The 12,846-nt window shown below is 29.3% G+C and overlaps 1 protein-coding gene across 1 annotated transcript; it reads left to right on the top strand.

The window, feature by feature from the left end:
• The first annotated feature begins 4,903 nt into the window (after nt 1–4,903).
• Nucleotides 4,904–6,475, top strand: LOC114186356 (uncharacterized). The gene has a single exon (XM_028074424.2). The coding sequence runs from the start codon at nt 5,303–5,305 to the stop codon at nt 6,260–6,262; it is 960 nt and encodes a 319-aa protein (XP_027930225.2). The 5' UTR covers nt 4,904–5,302; the 3' UTR covers nt 6,263–6,475.
• Nucleotides 6,476–12,846: the final 6,371 nt, after the last annotated feature.

Raw genomic sequence — 12,846 nt, 5'->3', positions numbered from 1 at the left:
CCTATTTAGAAAACTCATTTCCATTCATTCTAAACTACGCCAGTTTTTATCTTTTCTTTTCATTTCCTCACATTTTCTTTATTTTCTCCACAGTTAATCGATGCCAAACACAAGGAAAACAAAGTCATCTAATTTAATTATTACTTAACAATAAAAAAAATATTAAACTCTCATTGCATACTTATACTACTAATTTTACTTTTTTTTTTCTATAAAATAAAAGAGAGAAAGAGAAAAGAAAAAAAAGTATTTTGCAGCGTCTGAACGTGGAATGATGATATTCACGTTAAGAAAGCTTAAATGTGTTGTTTGGTTTGAACCACAAATCCGGTTTCTTAGTTTACCGTTCAAGCAAGCAATTGATTTGATGGTTGAAAACATTTATTTGAAGAAGAAAGTTGAACATCAATTTCAACACATTTCATTTTTATTTCCAAATTATGAAAAAAAAAAAAGTGTAACATTTATTACGAGTTGTTTTCGAGGAACAAATTAGGTACATCAATTAACCTTCCAGCTTTCTTTAGTCAATAAGCCTCATACTATTCGCCAAACGTGGAATTTTGGATTCGCTTCTTCAGTCCACTCACCATTAATGATTTTGTGCCATCGTCCAAACACGCCCTTATTTGTCAAACTCTAAAACCACGCTTCCACCGTCATTTATGTTTCTTTTTTATTCCCAAACAGTCCTCCTCAGTGATGAAAAACCTAAGAATGAGTTTTTATATTAAAAAAGAGATTTTTCAATTATTGAAAATTGTAAGATTTTTCTTCTTTTTTTGTAATTATAGTTCAAATAAACAATATTCAAAGACAGTATGATCCTCCACACTTTCTTTTTTGAAATGTAATGGTTACAATTATTTACTCATTGCAAGTATTAAAATAAATAAATAAATGAGTAGGATGAGAAGTAGTTTTTTTGAATAATTATTATTGAAAATAACGTGATGTCTAATATGGGGAGAGTCTTGGTCCTATCATGAATTAATTGATAATGTGTAAGGATATAATTCTTCCAAATTCATAAGAAAAAAATCATTCTAATCAAAAGAGAGACTGATATGATTTAATTTTACAAGCTTTTATTTTATTTTATTTTTTGTTAAATGAATAAAATACGAAGTTTGAGTGTACACATTTTAATGTTTTGTTTTACGTCTTTAACTACCACCATATATCAGTCATTACTTTAATTTATTTAGTTGTAATTCTCTTATCTTCTTTTTATGCAATTACATCACTTATATCCACTCTCTAGCAACACCATGGTATATTTGTTTATTTCTTCTAAAATCATATTGCATATTAAAATATCTATAATTAAATAATAAAATTAAAATGTAAGTCTTATAAGACTTTGTCATTAAAAATACGCTAATATGACATTAAAAATAAGACTCAAAGACTTAAAGAAACTGAGTTAACAAAATAAAACATTATTTGAACGTATTAATGAGAATGTAGACCTTATTAGATTTTTTATATTAGATTAAAACTTACAAAAACAGATCAAAATGATGTGATATATTAGAATCCGTAAAATTAAATTTAAGATATAATAGAAGACTTTGCAATGTAGAGATATTGTTATCTATTATCTATTATTTAACATTTTGTTATTGTTTTGTTTTTAAATATATATAGAGACAACTGTCAATTCCCCTACTATTACCAAACAACCATATGAGTATTACATAAGCTTTATGATTTTAATTAGTCGTCCAATTCGAGTAACACCGGCAGTTGCAAAACAGACTTTGAAGTCAATGATACTAAAAGCATTCAAATGAATAATATGGGAAGAAAAAAAAAAACTGTACTTTTAAAATACTTCTCATTTTTTGTTACCCTTCAAACAAGACAAATAATGTTTGATTGTATATTTTTCTTAAACAAGACAATAATGTAGCCAATATATTTTAGATGACCCATTTGTTTATTAACTACTCTTATTATAAATTTGAACATTTTCCAACTAATTGTCCAAGTTTTTGTTAAAACTTGTAACAAATTTTTTTATCTAATCTTCTTCATATTTTATTTTTCTTAACTATATTTTTTTGTTAAGAATTTAAGGTAAGTTGAAATTTTGTATTGAGATAACTAATATATAAGTAAAAATGACTAATAAATTTATTAGTCGAAGATTTTAAGTTGAAAATAATGTCTTTCGATGTCTCTCATAAGAAAAAATCTTCGCACTATTTTTATTTTAACCAAGTTTTAGGCAATACATAACATGCATGCATTAGTCTAAGTATAAGGGCATGAGTATCTTTGGATTAAAATTTTGTTTTATCTCTTTTATTTTTTAATTTTTTTATAGTTAAATATGTTTTTGGTCTCTTAATTCTCAATGAATTTTGAAATTAGTCTATTTTGAAACTTTGGACCAATTTAGTCTTTCATCTTTCGAAATACGTGGATTTAGTTCTTTTAATCAAATTTTGTTAGGTTTATTTGATGTTTTGTACGCATTTCAAGATTGTATATGTGTTGTTTATAATGTTTGAAACATTTTTATTTTAATGTTAAGTCAAATACTATTATGAAACGCGTTTGAAATGTCAAATAAACGTAACAAAATTTGATTAAAAAAACTAAATCCACATATTTCGAGAAATAAATTACTAAATTGATTCAAAGTTTCAAAATGGACTAATTCCAAAATTTACTGAAAATTAAGGGTTAAAAACATATTTAACCATTTTTTTAATACATTTATTATAATTTTCATGGTTTTTTTCCCACCTTCTACTTTTTTCAAAGCATTTATCTCAAAAACAAAGAAACAGAGTTTGTTTAGAGACATTTAACATAGTAAATTGGGTGGAAAAGGTGAGAAGAAGTAAAATTTCAATGTAAATAAATAGAGGGAGGAGTAGAGCTTGAGAAGCTGAATGCGTGTAAGTAAGGGCGAACCGCCCCTTAAAAGTTTTTCCAGAACATCATATGCATATCCAATGATGTGTCAGAATCAAAATCACGACCTGAATAATATCGTCAACAACCACCCAATATTATTTTGGTGAAACGGTGAATTTAATACACCTTAGTTAAAATATTGTACTCTTAGTCAAATCACGGAGACGATTAATAATGGGATTCTTAAACACAAAAACGTGTTTTTGTTTAATTTCATTGATATTAAACAATTGGTAGAACTGTGTTTATATCAAACTGGTAAGGTTTTCAATAAATAAAAAATAGTAAAGAATAAAACTTATTTATAGTTTGCATAAATCTCACGATAATAATAAAAGAAAAAGGTTTGACTCAATCTTCTGGATAAAGTAACTGGTATTTCAGTTTTGTTTGTTTGTTTGTTTGAATCTTTAATTTAAATTTTAAAAGAAAGTTTGGGCCACATATGCCAAAAGAAAAAGGGGAAAAAAATGACACAGCTTCTTACAGCGTGCAATGAAAAAGAAGATGGTTACCGTTATGTTAAGATCTTTAAAGGATGATTGGTTCATGATGACGAAAGCCCAAAGTTTGACCTCGTTGACTGAATCAAGGCTTCACATGAAGCGTGCCATTCACGCTCTTCCATATTTATTCCATTTCTCATTCAACCAACACGTAATACTCATATAAACTACCAATAATTAAGGGAAAAGTCTGAGACAAAATAATCGAAAATTTGAAATATAAAAAAGGTTTTTAAAAAGTTTGGGGATGAAAACGGTAAGAAACCACATATTCAAGATTCAACCAACGAATAATTATATGCCCACAAGCCAAGATATGTCGTTAGCAAAACATCAGATTACGTTTGATAGTAATAAAAATCGTAAATACCACACAACATTTCTCTTCAACTACTCAAATTATTTTACTTTCCGCAGTACTATTTTCTTTTGCTAATCATTTCTGGCAAGACCAAATAAAACTGTTTCACTTTTTTTTATATCACATCCTCAGTTAAACCACCACTTATTTGCTCTGAATTTATTTTGGAAGTATTTACTTTGATTTTATTAAAAGAGAAACACCTTGACATATGTAATAATTATTAAAAAGAAATACATTTTGCATCAAATTGAGTAATATAATGTTTGTAGAGGTTTGAATAGTAGTGTATCAAAATTACAACAATGCACTAATTATGCATAAAACAAAATTACATATGGAATATTCAAAATGATGTCATATTTTTAATTCCACATGTTTTGTTATTTGTCTTAGCCCGTCACTACAATATTCTTTTCAATTACAATTTGGACTTTTTTTTATTTTTGATATGTGACCTTGGTATTCTTTTACGATTCTAGTCTTCAAATTTTTTTTTTATTGTAATTCAATCCAAAGAACTAGCCTAACTTTTCATTTGATATACCAAAAAAAAAGTATTTAATTGATCAAAATGTAGATATTTAAAAAAATTAATATCTAAAATTGTGAAAACATAACATCTAAAGTGAATCGGAGGCGGGTAGTACAATAATTAACTTATTTTCAAGGAATTATCCCTATAATTAAAGATAATATAAAGAATATATATATATATATATATATATATATATATATATATATATATATATATAATGAAACAGAAGATAATATAGATAGAATGAGATGTTGTATGAATGATGGAGTGTTGAAGTCCAGCTTGAAGCTTTCCTTATCTGTCATACTACCAGAGTTGTTTCTCCATCCTTTTCTTCAACCTATCTAAGTTTCACAATTCAATTTGTCCCTACTCTCATTTTTAAACTATATATTATATCTTTTTATTATTTTCATCACATCAATTATCATATCTGATAATTTTCCCTTTTTCCTTTCTCTAAATGCGATTTGTTACTTTACCTTCCTACATACAAATTATGTAATCCAATTATATATTTAAAAGTTTGTATTAATTATAGCAAAAACAAGTATACCCCTATTAATTTATTTAGAGAAAATAGTTTGAGAATGGTGTGTGTGAAGAAGGATAAGATGTTTTTTCTAAGTAATTTGACTCCTTCCTTTTGCGTCTCTAATTCTCTCTCCTCCTTTTTCTGCCCCCAAATATAATACAATCTAGCATTTCGATTGAATTGGCCTGAACATTGAAACGACAACAAATGGTTTCTCTCTCCTCTCTCACTTTCTCACTCAACCTCACACTCTCTGTTTTCTAAGAAGACAAAGCAAGCCATCTTAATCCTCAATCAGATCTCCCTTTTTCAGTTCACTCTCTGCACCACCAACCATACTCTCTCCTTCTCACACACCCACGAATGCTGGTGCCAAACAAAACAACACAAACCAAAAACCTTTTCAAAACGCCGTCGTATGCAACACCCAAATGAGGTGCAAGAAACATACCTTAGACCTTAGCAGCACCGTCGGCGTCTGTGCTTCCTGTCTCAGGGAACGCCTCATAGCCCTCGTCGCCGCGCAGGCCCAGGTCCAGGCCCATCATCATCACCAGGCCCAATTAACGCGAGTCATTTCACGCGCCTCCGACGATTGTTCCAGAACCTCAGACCCCAACCCTCCCCCACCCTTAATTTTCCCACGCTCGGTCTCGCCCTACGTCTCTCGCCGGAAGTCCGACTACGCCGCCGCATGGCAGGGCTGCGACGACCGCCACGACCGCCGCGAGCGTCTCTTCTACAGCACTCCGCAGCTCGGTCCCACCTTCTGCGCCGGTGATGCCGCGTACCACGGCGACTCGCGCTCGTTCAAGAAACGCCTGAACAAGTTCCGCATATTCGCGAGGCTCTTCAGGTCCAGATCGGATAAGTTTCAATCCGATCCGTCGTGCGAGCAATCCTCCTACGCGTCGCCGTCGTGGTTCTCCTCTCTTTTCCCTGCTCGCCGGAGGAACAAGGATCGGACCGGGGCGCCGGAGGAGTATTCCTCGGCCGCGCGTCGGCGGTTTCGCCCGTCGGATCGCGGAATGTCGCCCGTGAGGACCGAGGATTTCGGCGACGAGTGCGATCAGTCGCCGTCTGGAAGCGGATACATCTCGGAGGCCTCGCCGTGGTGGCGGAGGACGCCCACGGTCGCGCCTTCGGCTCGACGATCGCGGTTTGGACACGCAAAGAGCGCGTCTGGTTCTGGTATGGCGCTCTGCCTGAGTCCTCTGGTTCGGGCGAGTCCGAACCGGAGGTGGAACCACAAGGGATTGCCGCCGGAGATGGCCGCGGCGGCAGAGGTCAGAGCCGCAGCGGCGAAGCCTCACCTCTCCGCCGCGGCGTCGTTTTGCGCAAACCGCTCAAGAAAGCTTGCAGATTTTGGACGAGTCAACCACAATCGTTGATTTTTACCTTTCCGTGACCCGACCCGACCCGTGATTCCCATTTTCATTCTATTCGTTTTACGGTATTGTGCACATTCTTCGTTTTCATTTCAGCAGAAAGAAAAAAAAAAACAGATTTTTTTTTTTCTAATTCTCTTTGTACACAAATTGTTCACCACATGAAACAGAAGTCTAGTTCGATTTTTATTCAGAAAAATTTACAGATATAGTTCACATTGGTGTGATTTTGCAATTATAGTGACTTTAATTGTTGATGGAGAAATCCAAATTGTGGTTATGGTTAAATTTACACTTGAGATTATTCATCACACATAACATTGTAATTAATGTATTTGAATATGTTTATTTCAAAAAAATATTTATTACAACTTTATTAAATGTTCTTTTATATGATAATTTATTCTTTCCAAAAACTAAAGTTGTCTTTAAGGTTATTTTGACGCTCTCAACAAATAATGATGATACACTCAAGCATCACCAAGATACTAAATCATCAAATTGATGCTTAATTGTGCCTGTGAAAGAGATGGTTATATTCAGCATTTGATTGTATTTTGATTAATTGACTCCGAAAAAGATATATAAACTTTAAAAAATGAACGTTGACATTTTACATAAATAAAGACATTGAAAAAGTCAATAAAAAAATCATTTATCGAGGAATGTAAATGTAAAGATAAGATTACGATGAAATAGTATCATCGAGGAATTAGATGGAGAACTTTTATTGAAATTCCCATTGCATTAAAAAAATTCACATGCTTCATTCATTTTTATAAAAAATATTTTCACTTTCTTAGCTAATATATTAAGAACACAAGCTAATGGTTTATATGCAATAACAATTCCACCGTTTTAAAGAAAAAAAGGTACTACTAGAAACAATGTTTAAGTAGTTTTATAATCAAAATTTAAGCTTTATTTTACACTTGACTTTTTTTTCACATGACTAAATAATGTTAAATTTTAAATAAAAGAAAACAATATAAATAATATTATAGATGTTTGCTTTTATTAAAAAGAAAATATTTAAATAGAATTTTAGAAGGTGTTTAAAACTATTTTTACATGGATTAGATGATTATATGACTTTTACTTTTCAATCATTATTGGTACTTTGAGTTTCTTTTATCTCAGTTTTTCAATGAAAAATACTTACAAAAGATTCTTCGACTTTCAAATTAAGTTCAATTCTCTTACAATAATAAATGCTAGGACGATGATATTTTGACTACTAAATTTTGACAACTTTCTCTTACAACATGATGTGTTATTTTTTAAGTGGTTTTGAAATATTGAAAATGAGAAAATTGAAAAATAGAAAATCACTTAGAAGATGTCACATAAAGTTGTAAGAGAAAGTTGTCAAAATTTAATAATCAAAAAATCATTTTCCTAAATGCTAATATGTATTACTCCTCTACCTTGTCAGAGTTATCTTATTTATACTATGTGTCTTTATCTTCTTTGAAACTTAAGCTATATCAAATTATTAATGATCTCAAAATTATGAGTTGTGAAAATGCAAAATGACCAAATAGTTGAATAATGGAGAAGACGAGTGATACCCTACACAAACTACACATAAATAGAAAAAGGAAATTGAAGTGAATTGGAGGGCTTTCCCGCACTAGTTTTTGCTTAATGTGAGGCATGATTGTACTTGGAAGCACACAAGAAAGTACTTTTGTGTATAAAAGATTGGAAAGTTTTGAAGAGTATAAGAAAAACCTAACCCTAGTAGTGATTAGAAGAAGGTGGTGGATGAAAAGGGTATGAAGAAAAGTGAGATAGTGGTGATGAAGGAATTGTGCTCCCCACTTGAATATGAAATGAATGTTGGTGTTTGTTGTGGTGTTGAATTGGAACACACAAAGAGGCTTGGAAGTGTTGGTGAGGGTCCATGCCATTTAATCACTTTCTGCTCCTTCTTTAATTCCTTCTCTACCCTTTTAAATGCACTATTTTTCTAACACTCTTTTTTTTTTACCCTTTCTTTTTGGTTTTCTAATTCTACACCCTTTAATGCACACCACGATGGAGCGTCCGGTGTGGGCTCCACCATTTTGCTAAAAACCATTCTCACTGCATTTTTTTCGAGGGATTTGTTTTCTCCTTAAATGGGAAACAGCAACACAGAGTCAACTCACAAATATTCACTCTTTCTATAACTGTTCTATACCTCTGCCAACAACGCACTTCATTCAATTATTATTTTATTTTAGGTTAAATATACTCGTAAATTTTAAATGGGTTAATTTTTTTTATTTTAAGTAAAAATTAAAATTAGTCTATATTTAAAATTTTGAAGTAATTTAGTCATTTATCTACACATATGTGTAAATTTAATTTTTTAACTAGATCTTATTAAGTTTATTTGAAATTTTTTACACGTGTCTCAATTAATATTGAAGCAGAAATGTTATCATAAAACGTTAAATAAACTTAACAAAATTTAGTTATAAAAACTAAATTCATGCATTTCAAGAATAGAAGATTGAATTGGTCGAAGTTTTGAATACTGATTCAAATTTTTATTGAAAGTTAAGAGACCAAAAACATATTTAATCATTTTTAAATTTACACATTAAATTATAATTTATTTTTGTTATATATATCATTGTATTTTGATCATGTTCATTTCAGCTGGACCTTATCAAAAGATATAAACAACTTAAACACTTAACACTAACTGATACATAAAAAATCTCAACACAATTGTTTTATGATTATTATATTTATTTAATTTTAAAGTTTGACAACAATATTACATTGTTTTAACGTGTTAAATGATGTTTCAAACTAACATTTAAATAAACAACTTGAATGTCTAAATAAAAAGCTCAACACAGTTGTGTTCTGAAAGTTATATCTATTCAATTTTAAATATTGGAAACTAAATTATATTAAATTATATTAAAGTTTAGAATAGAAATGAATTTCAAAGTCAAAATTTATAGATTAAAATATATTTAACTTCTTCTATTTATCAAATCCTCTTATTATTGTAAATTTTAGTTTATTAACTTTAAAAGGTTTAAACTCTCTATATTTTATATATATATATATATATTCTCACAATTTATACTTATATAATTGACTCGAGTTATAATTCTATATTTCACATATTACATCATTCCAATTCCATATTACATTATGGTTTCAATTTTTTTGTTTTAAAAGTGATGATGGTACGAAGGGATCCTATTCTGTGACTCAAGTTCATTTATTAATTAGACCTTATTAGTGAATACATACAATAAATTACTTACTTAAGTAAAATTATTTTAAGAAATAATAATAATAATATTTTAAACAATGACTAATATATTTGTAAGATGAGGTTTTACAATGTTTTAAAAATATGAGTTTATCTCATTGTAATTGTAGGGGAATTTATAGTGTAAAATTCAATTGGTATTTCATCAGTATAAAACTCTGTAGGTACATATTTTTAGTTAATATATCAGTTCTAATTGTTTTGACTAGATCAACGTTTTTCCTTTAACGTTGTTGGTCAAGATTTTTGACCTATTTTTTATAATTTGTTATTAAAAAAATTTTCAAATTCACTTTATACTGAAAGATAAATGAACTTTTTCCTTGTCAACAATTAGAAAATTATAACTATTTTAGATGAAAAAAATAATATTAAGAATATAAAAATATGAATAAATTAATAAAATTAATCGCAAAACATGTCAACAAAAAAATGTTGTTGTCTTCCATCAAAATATGATATTATCAACATTGATTGAAAAATAATTTCTATTAACGTTGTTTGAAAATTTCTAATTTACATTAACTGAAAAAATTATTTTATTTTATTGATGTCAATAAAAATACAATAGACATATGGAAATAGTCATGTCATTGTTAATTATAAAATTTGTACTATATCAAGAAATAATTATAATTTTCATTGGCAAAAAAACAATTCCAGTAACATTAACCAAAAAACAACCCAACTAATATAATGCAAAGTAGCTTCCATTTGATGGCAATCGAATAAAGAAATTCATGTATGGTATAAGTTTAAAAAACATCATGAAAAAAAAACCCTAAATACAAAATATAAAACTTAGAAACATAGATTTGTAGAGGAGAAAACATGAATAACTTAAAATTCTAATTTAAAAATAAAATTTTAAGTTATTTAATTTTAAATAGTTAAATTACTCTGAAAAAATAAATTTCTTTAGTTTTTCATCAAAACGACATATTATGAAAACAAACCATTTTGAATTCTTCACTAAAATAAATAAATCTATAAGAATTTATTGTATATAAACACTTAGTAAATAATATTATCTATAACTAAATTGTTATTTTTATTTTATTTTATTGCCTATTAAGATAATTCATAATTGTTTTCAGGTTTTTCTTCATTCTAATCTAACTCAACTAAAATATTAGTGAAACTTGATTATATTTTACAATAAAATAATCCAACTGGGCCTGCATTTTATCCTAAAAGTTATATAATTTATTTCTGGAATCTTCTTTTCATTTTAGGAAATAAGAATTATCTATTTCCTTATTTAGATTTTTTTGTAAATCTTTCAATACTTTTTTCTTTGTTACTAACAATTATAGTAAAAAGTTCTTTCAACTATTTTGAATCGAAGGTTTTTCAGTGATTATCCATTCTATATGTTTTTGTTACTAACAATAATAGTCTAAGGTTAAGTCAATTAGTTTGAATAGTTTGAAAACATATTTAACTTTTTTTTTTTTTCATTTTTCAACTCTATAACTACCCCTTTCTAATTATTCCTTCTTCTTCTAAATGTTAAGTGCTAGATTTTTTTTTCTATTAATTCAAATTTGCGATCCTATATTTAAATAAAATTCATTCAAAGTTATAATTATAACTTTATCTCGTATTTTTACCACGAAAAATGAATATGGAGACACAAAAATGATATTAAATGGTATCTTGAGGGGAAAAAACCATTGTTAATCATATAATGTGATAAAAGTGATTGGAGTATTGGTTTTATGTTAAAACATAAAAATTTTATCTATATGTCGTAATTTTATAATTTATTAAACAAATTTTAGTTAAGTAGTTGGTTTTAAGATTGTAAAGTAATTTATGATTGTCTCTTATTTAAGGCATAAATACCTTTTTGGTCCTCATTTTTGTAGTGTTTGTTGTGGATGGTCCTCAATTTGACAAAATGTTTAAAATGGTTCTCATTTCTACCGAATGTTTAAAATGATCATCATTTTCGTAATTCGTGTTTTATTTGGTCCTTTTTTGTAACGCCGTTTAAATCATTAACGGAGCATTGTACAGGTGGCACTGGTTGTAGTAGAGTATATTATGTGTATTGTACAAGTGTGGTAATTAACATTAATTTTTTCATTTAGGAAAAATTTTGAAATTAGGAAATTTCTTCATCTTCGTCTTTCTTGAGCTCGGATTTGCAGAGGAAGCAGCTAATACTGGCCATTTCATCATTAAATTGCAGTTGCGCTCTTCATTTCAATTTTACAGATTGGACTTTAAAAGATTACACACAATAACAGTACGAATAATACAATCATTAATCTGCCTCATTTGTGTCATGATGATAACATCATTTTCATCAACACCACCATTTGAAAAAATTGCAGCCCACATTATTGGAACCACCACTCTGTAAATCAATAAATCGAAAATTAAAACTAATTTATTATTAACACAAAAATAAAAACATATTGTACCCAAAATTTTCTACCAATCTTCTTTGGAGTTCTTGCCATCCTCAAAGTTGTCATCTCTCCGCAGCTACAAATCGGGGTTAATCCATTTCTCGTTGAACCACCAACAATGCACGAACACGGTTGCCTCAAACTTACAACCAGAGGTCAAGGAAGAAGATTGGGACCGTAACATACCTATATGATGAGATTGCATGAAGAAGAAGATTAACTGATTAACTGAAAAATTGAAATGAACAGCGCAAATGCAATCCAATGATGAAATGACAAGTATTAGCGGCTTCCTCTACAAATAATCCGAGCTCAAGAAAGACGAAGATGAAGAAATTTCCCTAATTGTAAAATTTCCCCTAAATTGAGTAATTAACATTAATTAGCCATATGGACATTACACGTAACACACCCTAATACAAAGTGCCACCTGTACCATGCTCTGTTAATAATTTAAACGGTGTTACAGGAAATGACCAAATAAAACACGAATTGCGAAAATGAGGACCATTTTAAACATTCGGTAGAAATGATGACCATTTTAAACCTTCTGTCAAAACGATGACCATCGCAATAAACACTACGAAAATGAGAACCAAAAAGATATTTAAACCCTTATTTAATGTCGTAGTTGGTCAATTTCAACCACTTATTCTCATCCTGTAAAAAGGTAAATGAAAACAACTTCTTACTTTAGAACCGATGGATTGCAACCACTTCTCATTCCGCCAAAAATTCACTCAACTCAATTTAAAGCAATTAGCAAAACTAAATATTAACTCCAAGAGTTTATGATATAACTATATTTTTTTTTCTTATTTGATTACTGCAAGCCAATTGCAATATAAAAATATTGTTTACATATGTTAAATTTTGAATAAAAT

This window comes from Vigna unguiculata, chromosome 5 (assembly GCF_037176805.1).
Source record: "Vigna unguiculata cultivar grain cowpea cultivar isolate G323 ecotype 2 chromosome 5, ASM3717680v1, whole genome shotgun sequence".
Taxonomy (NCBI): Eukaryota; Viridiplantae; Streptophyta; class Magnoliopsida; order Fabales; family Fabaceae; genus Vigna; species Vigna unguiculata.
This window is presented reverse-complemented; position numbering and strand designations above follow the sequence as displayed.

Excerpts from the sequence above, each read along its gene's own strand:
- LOC114186356 (XM_028074424.2), top strand. The coding sequence starts at position 5,303 with ATGAGGTGCAAGAAACATACCTTAGACCTTAGCAGCACCGTCGGCGTC.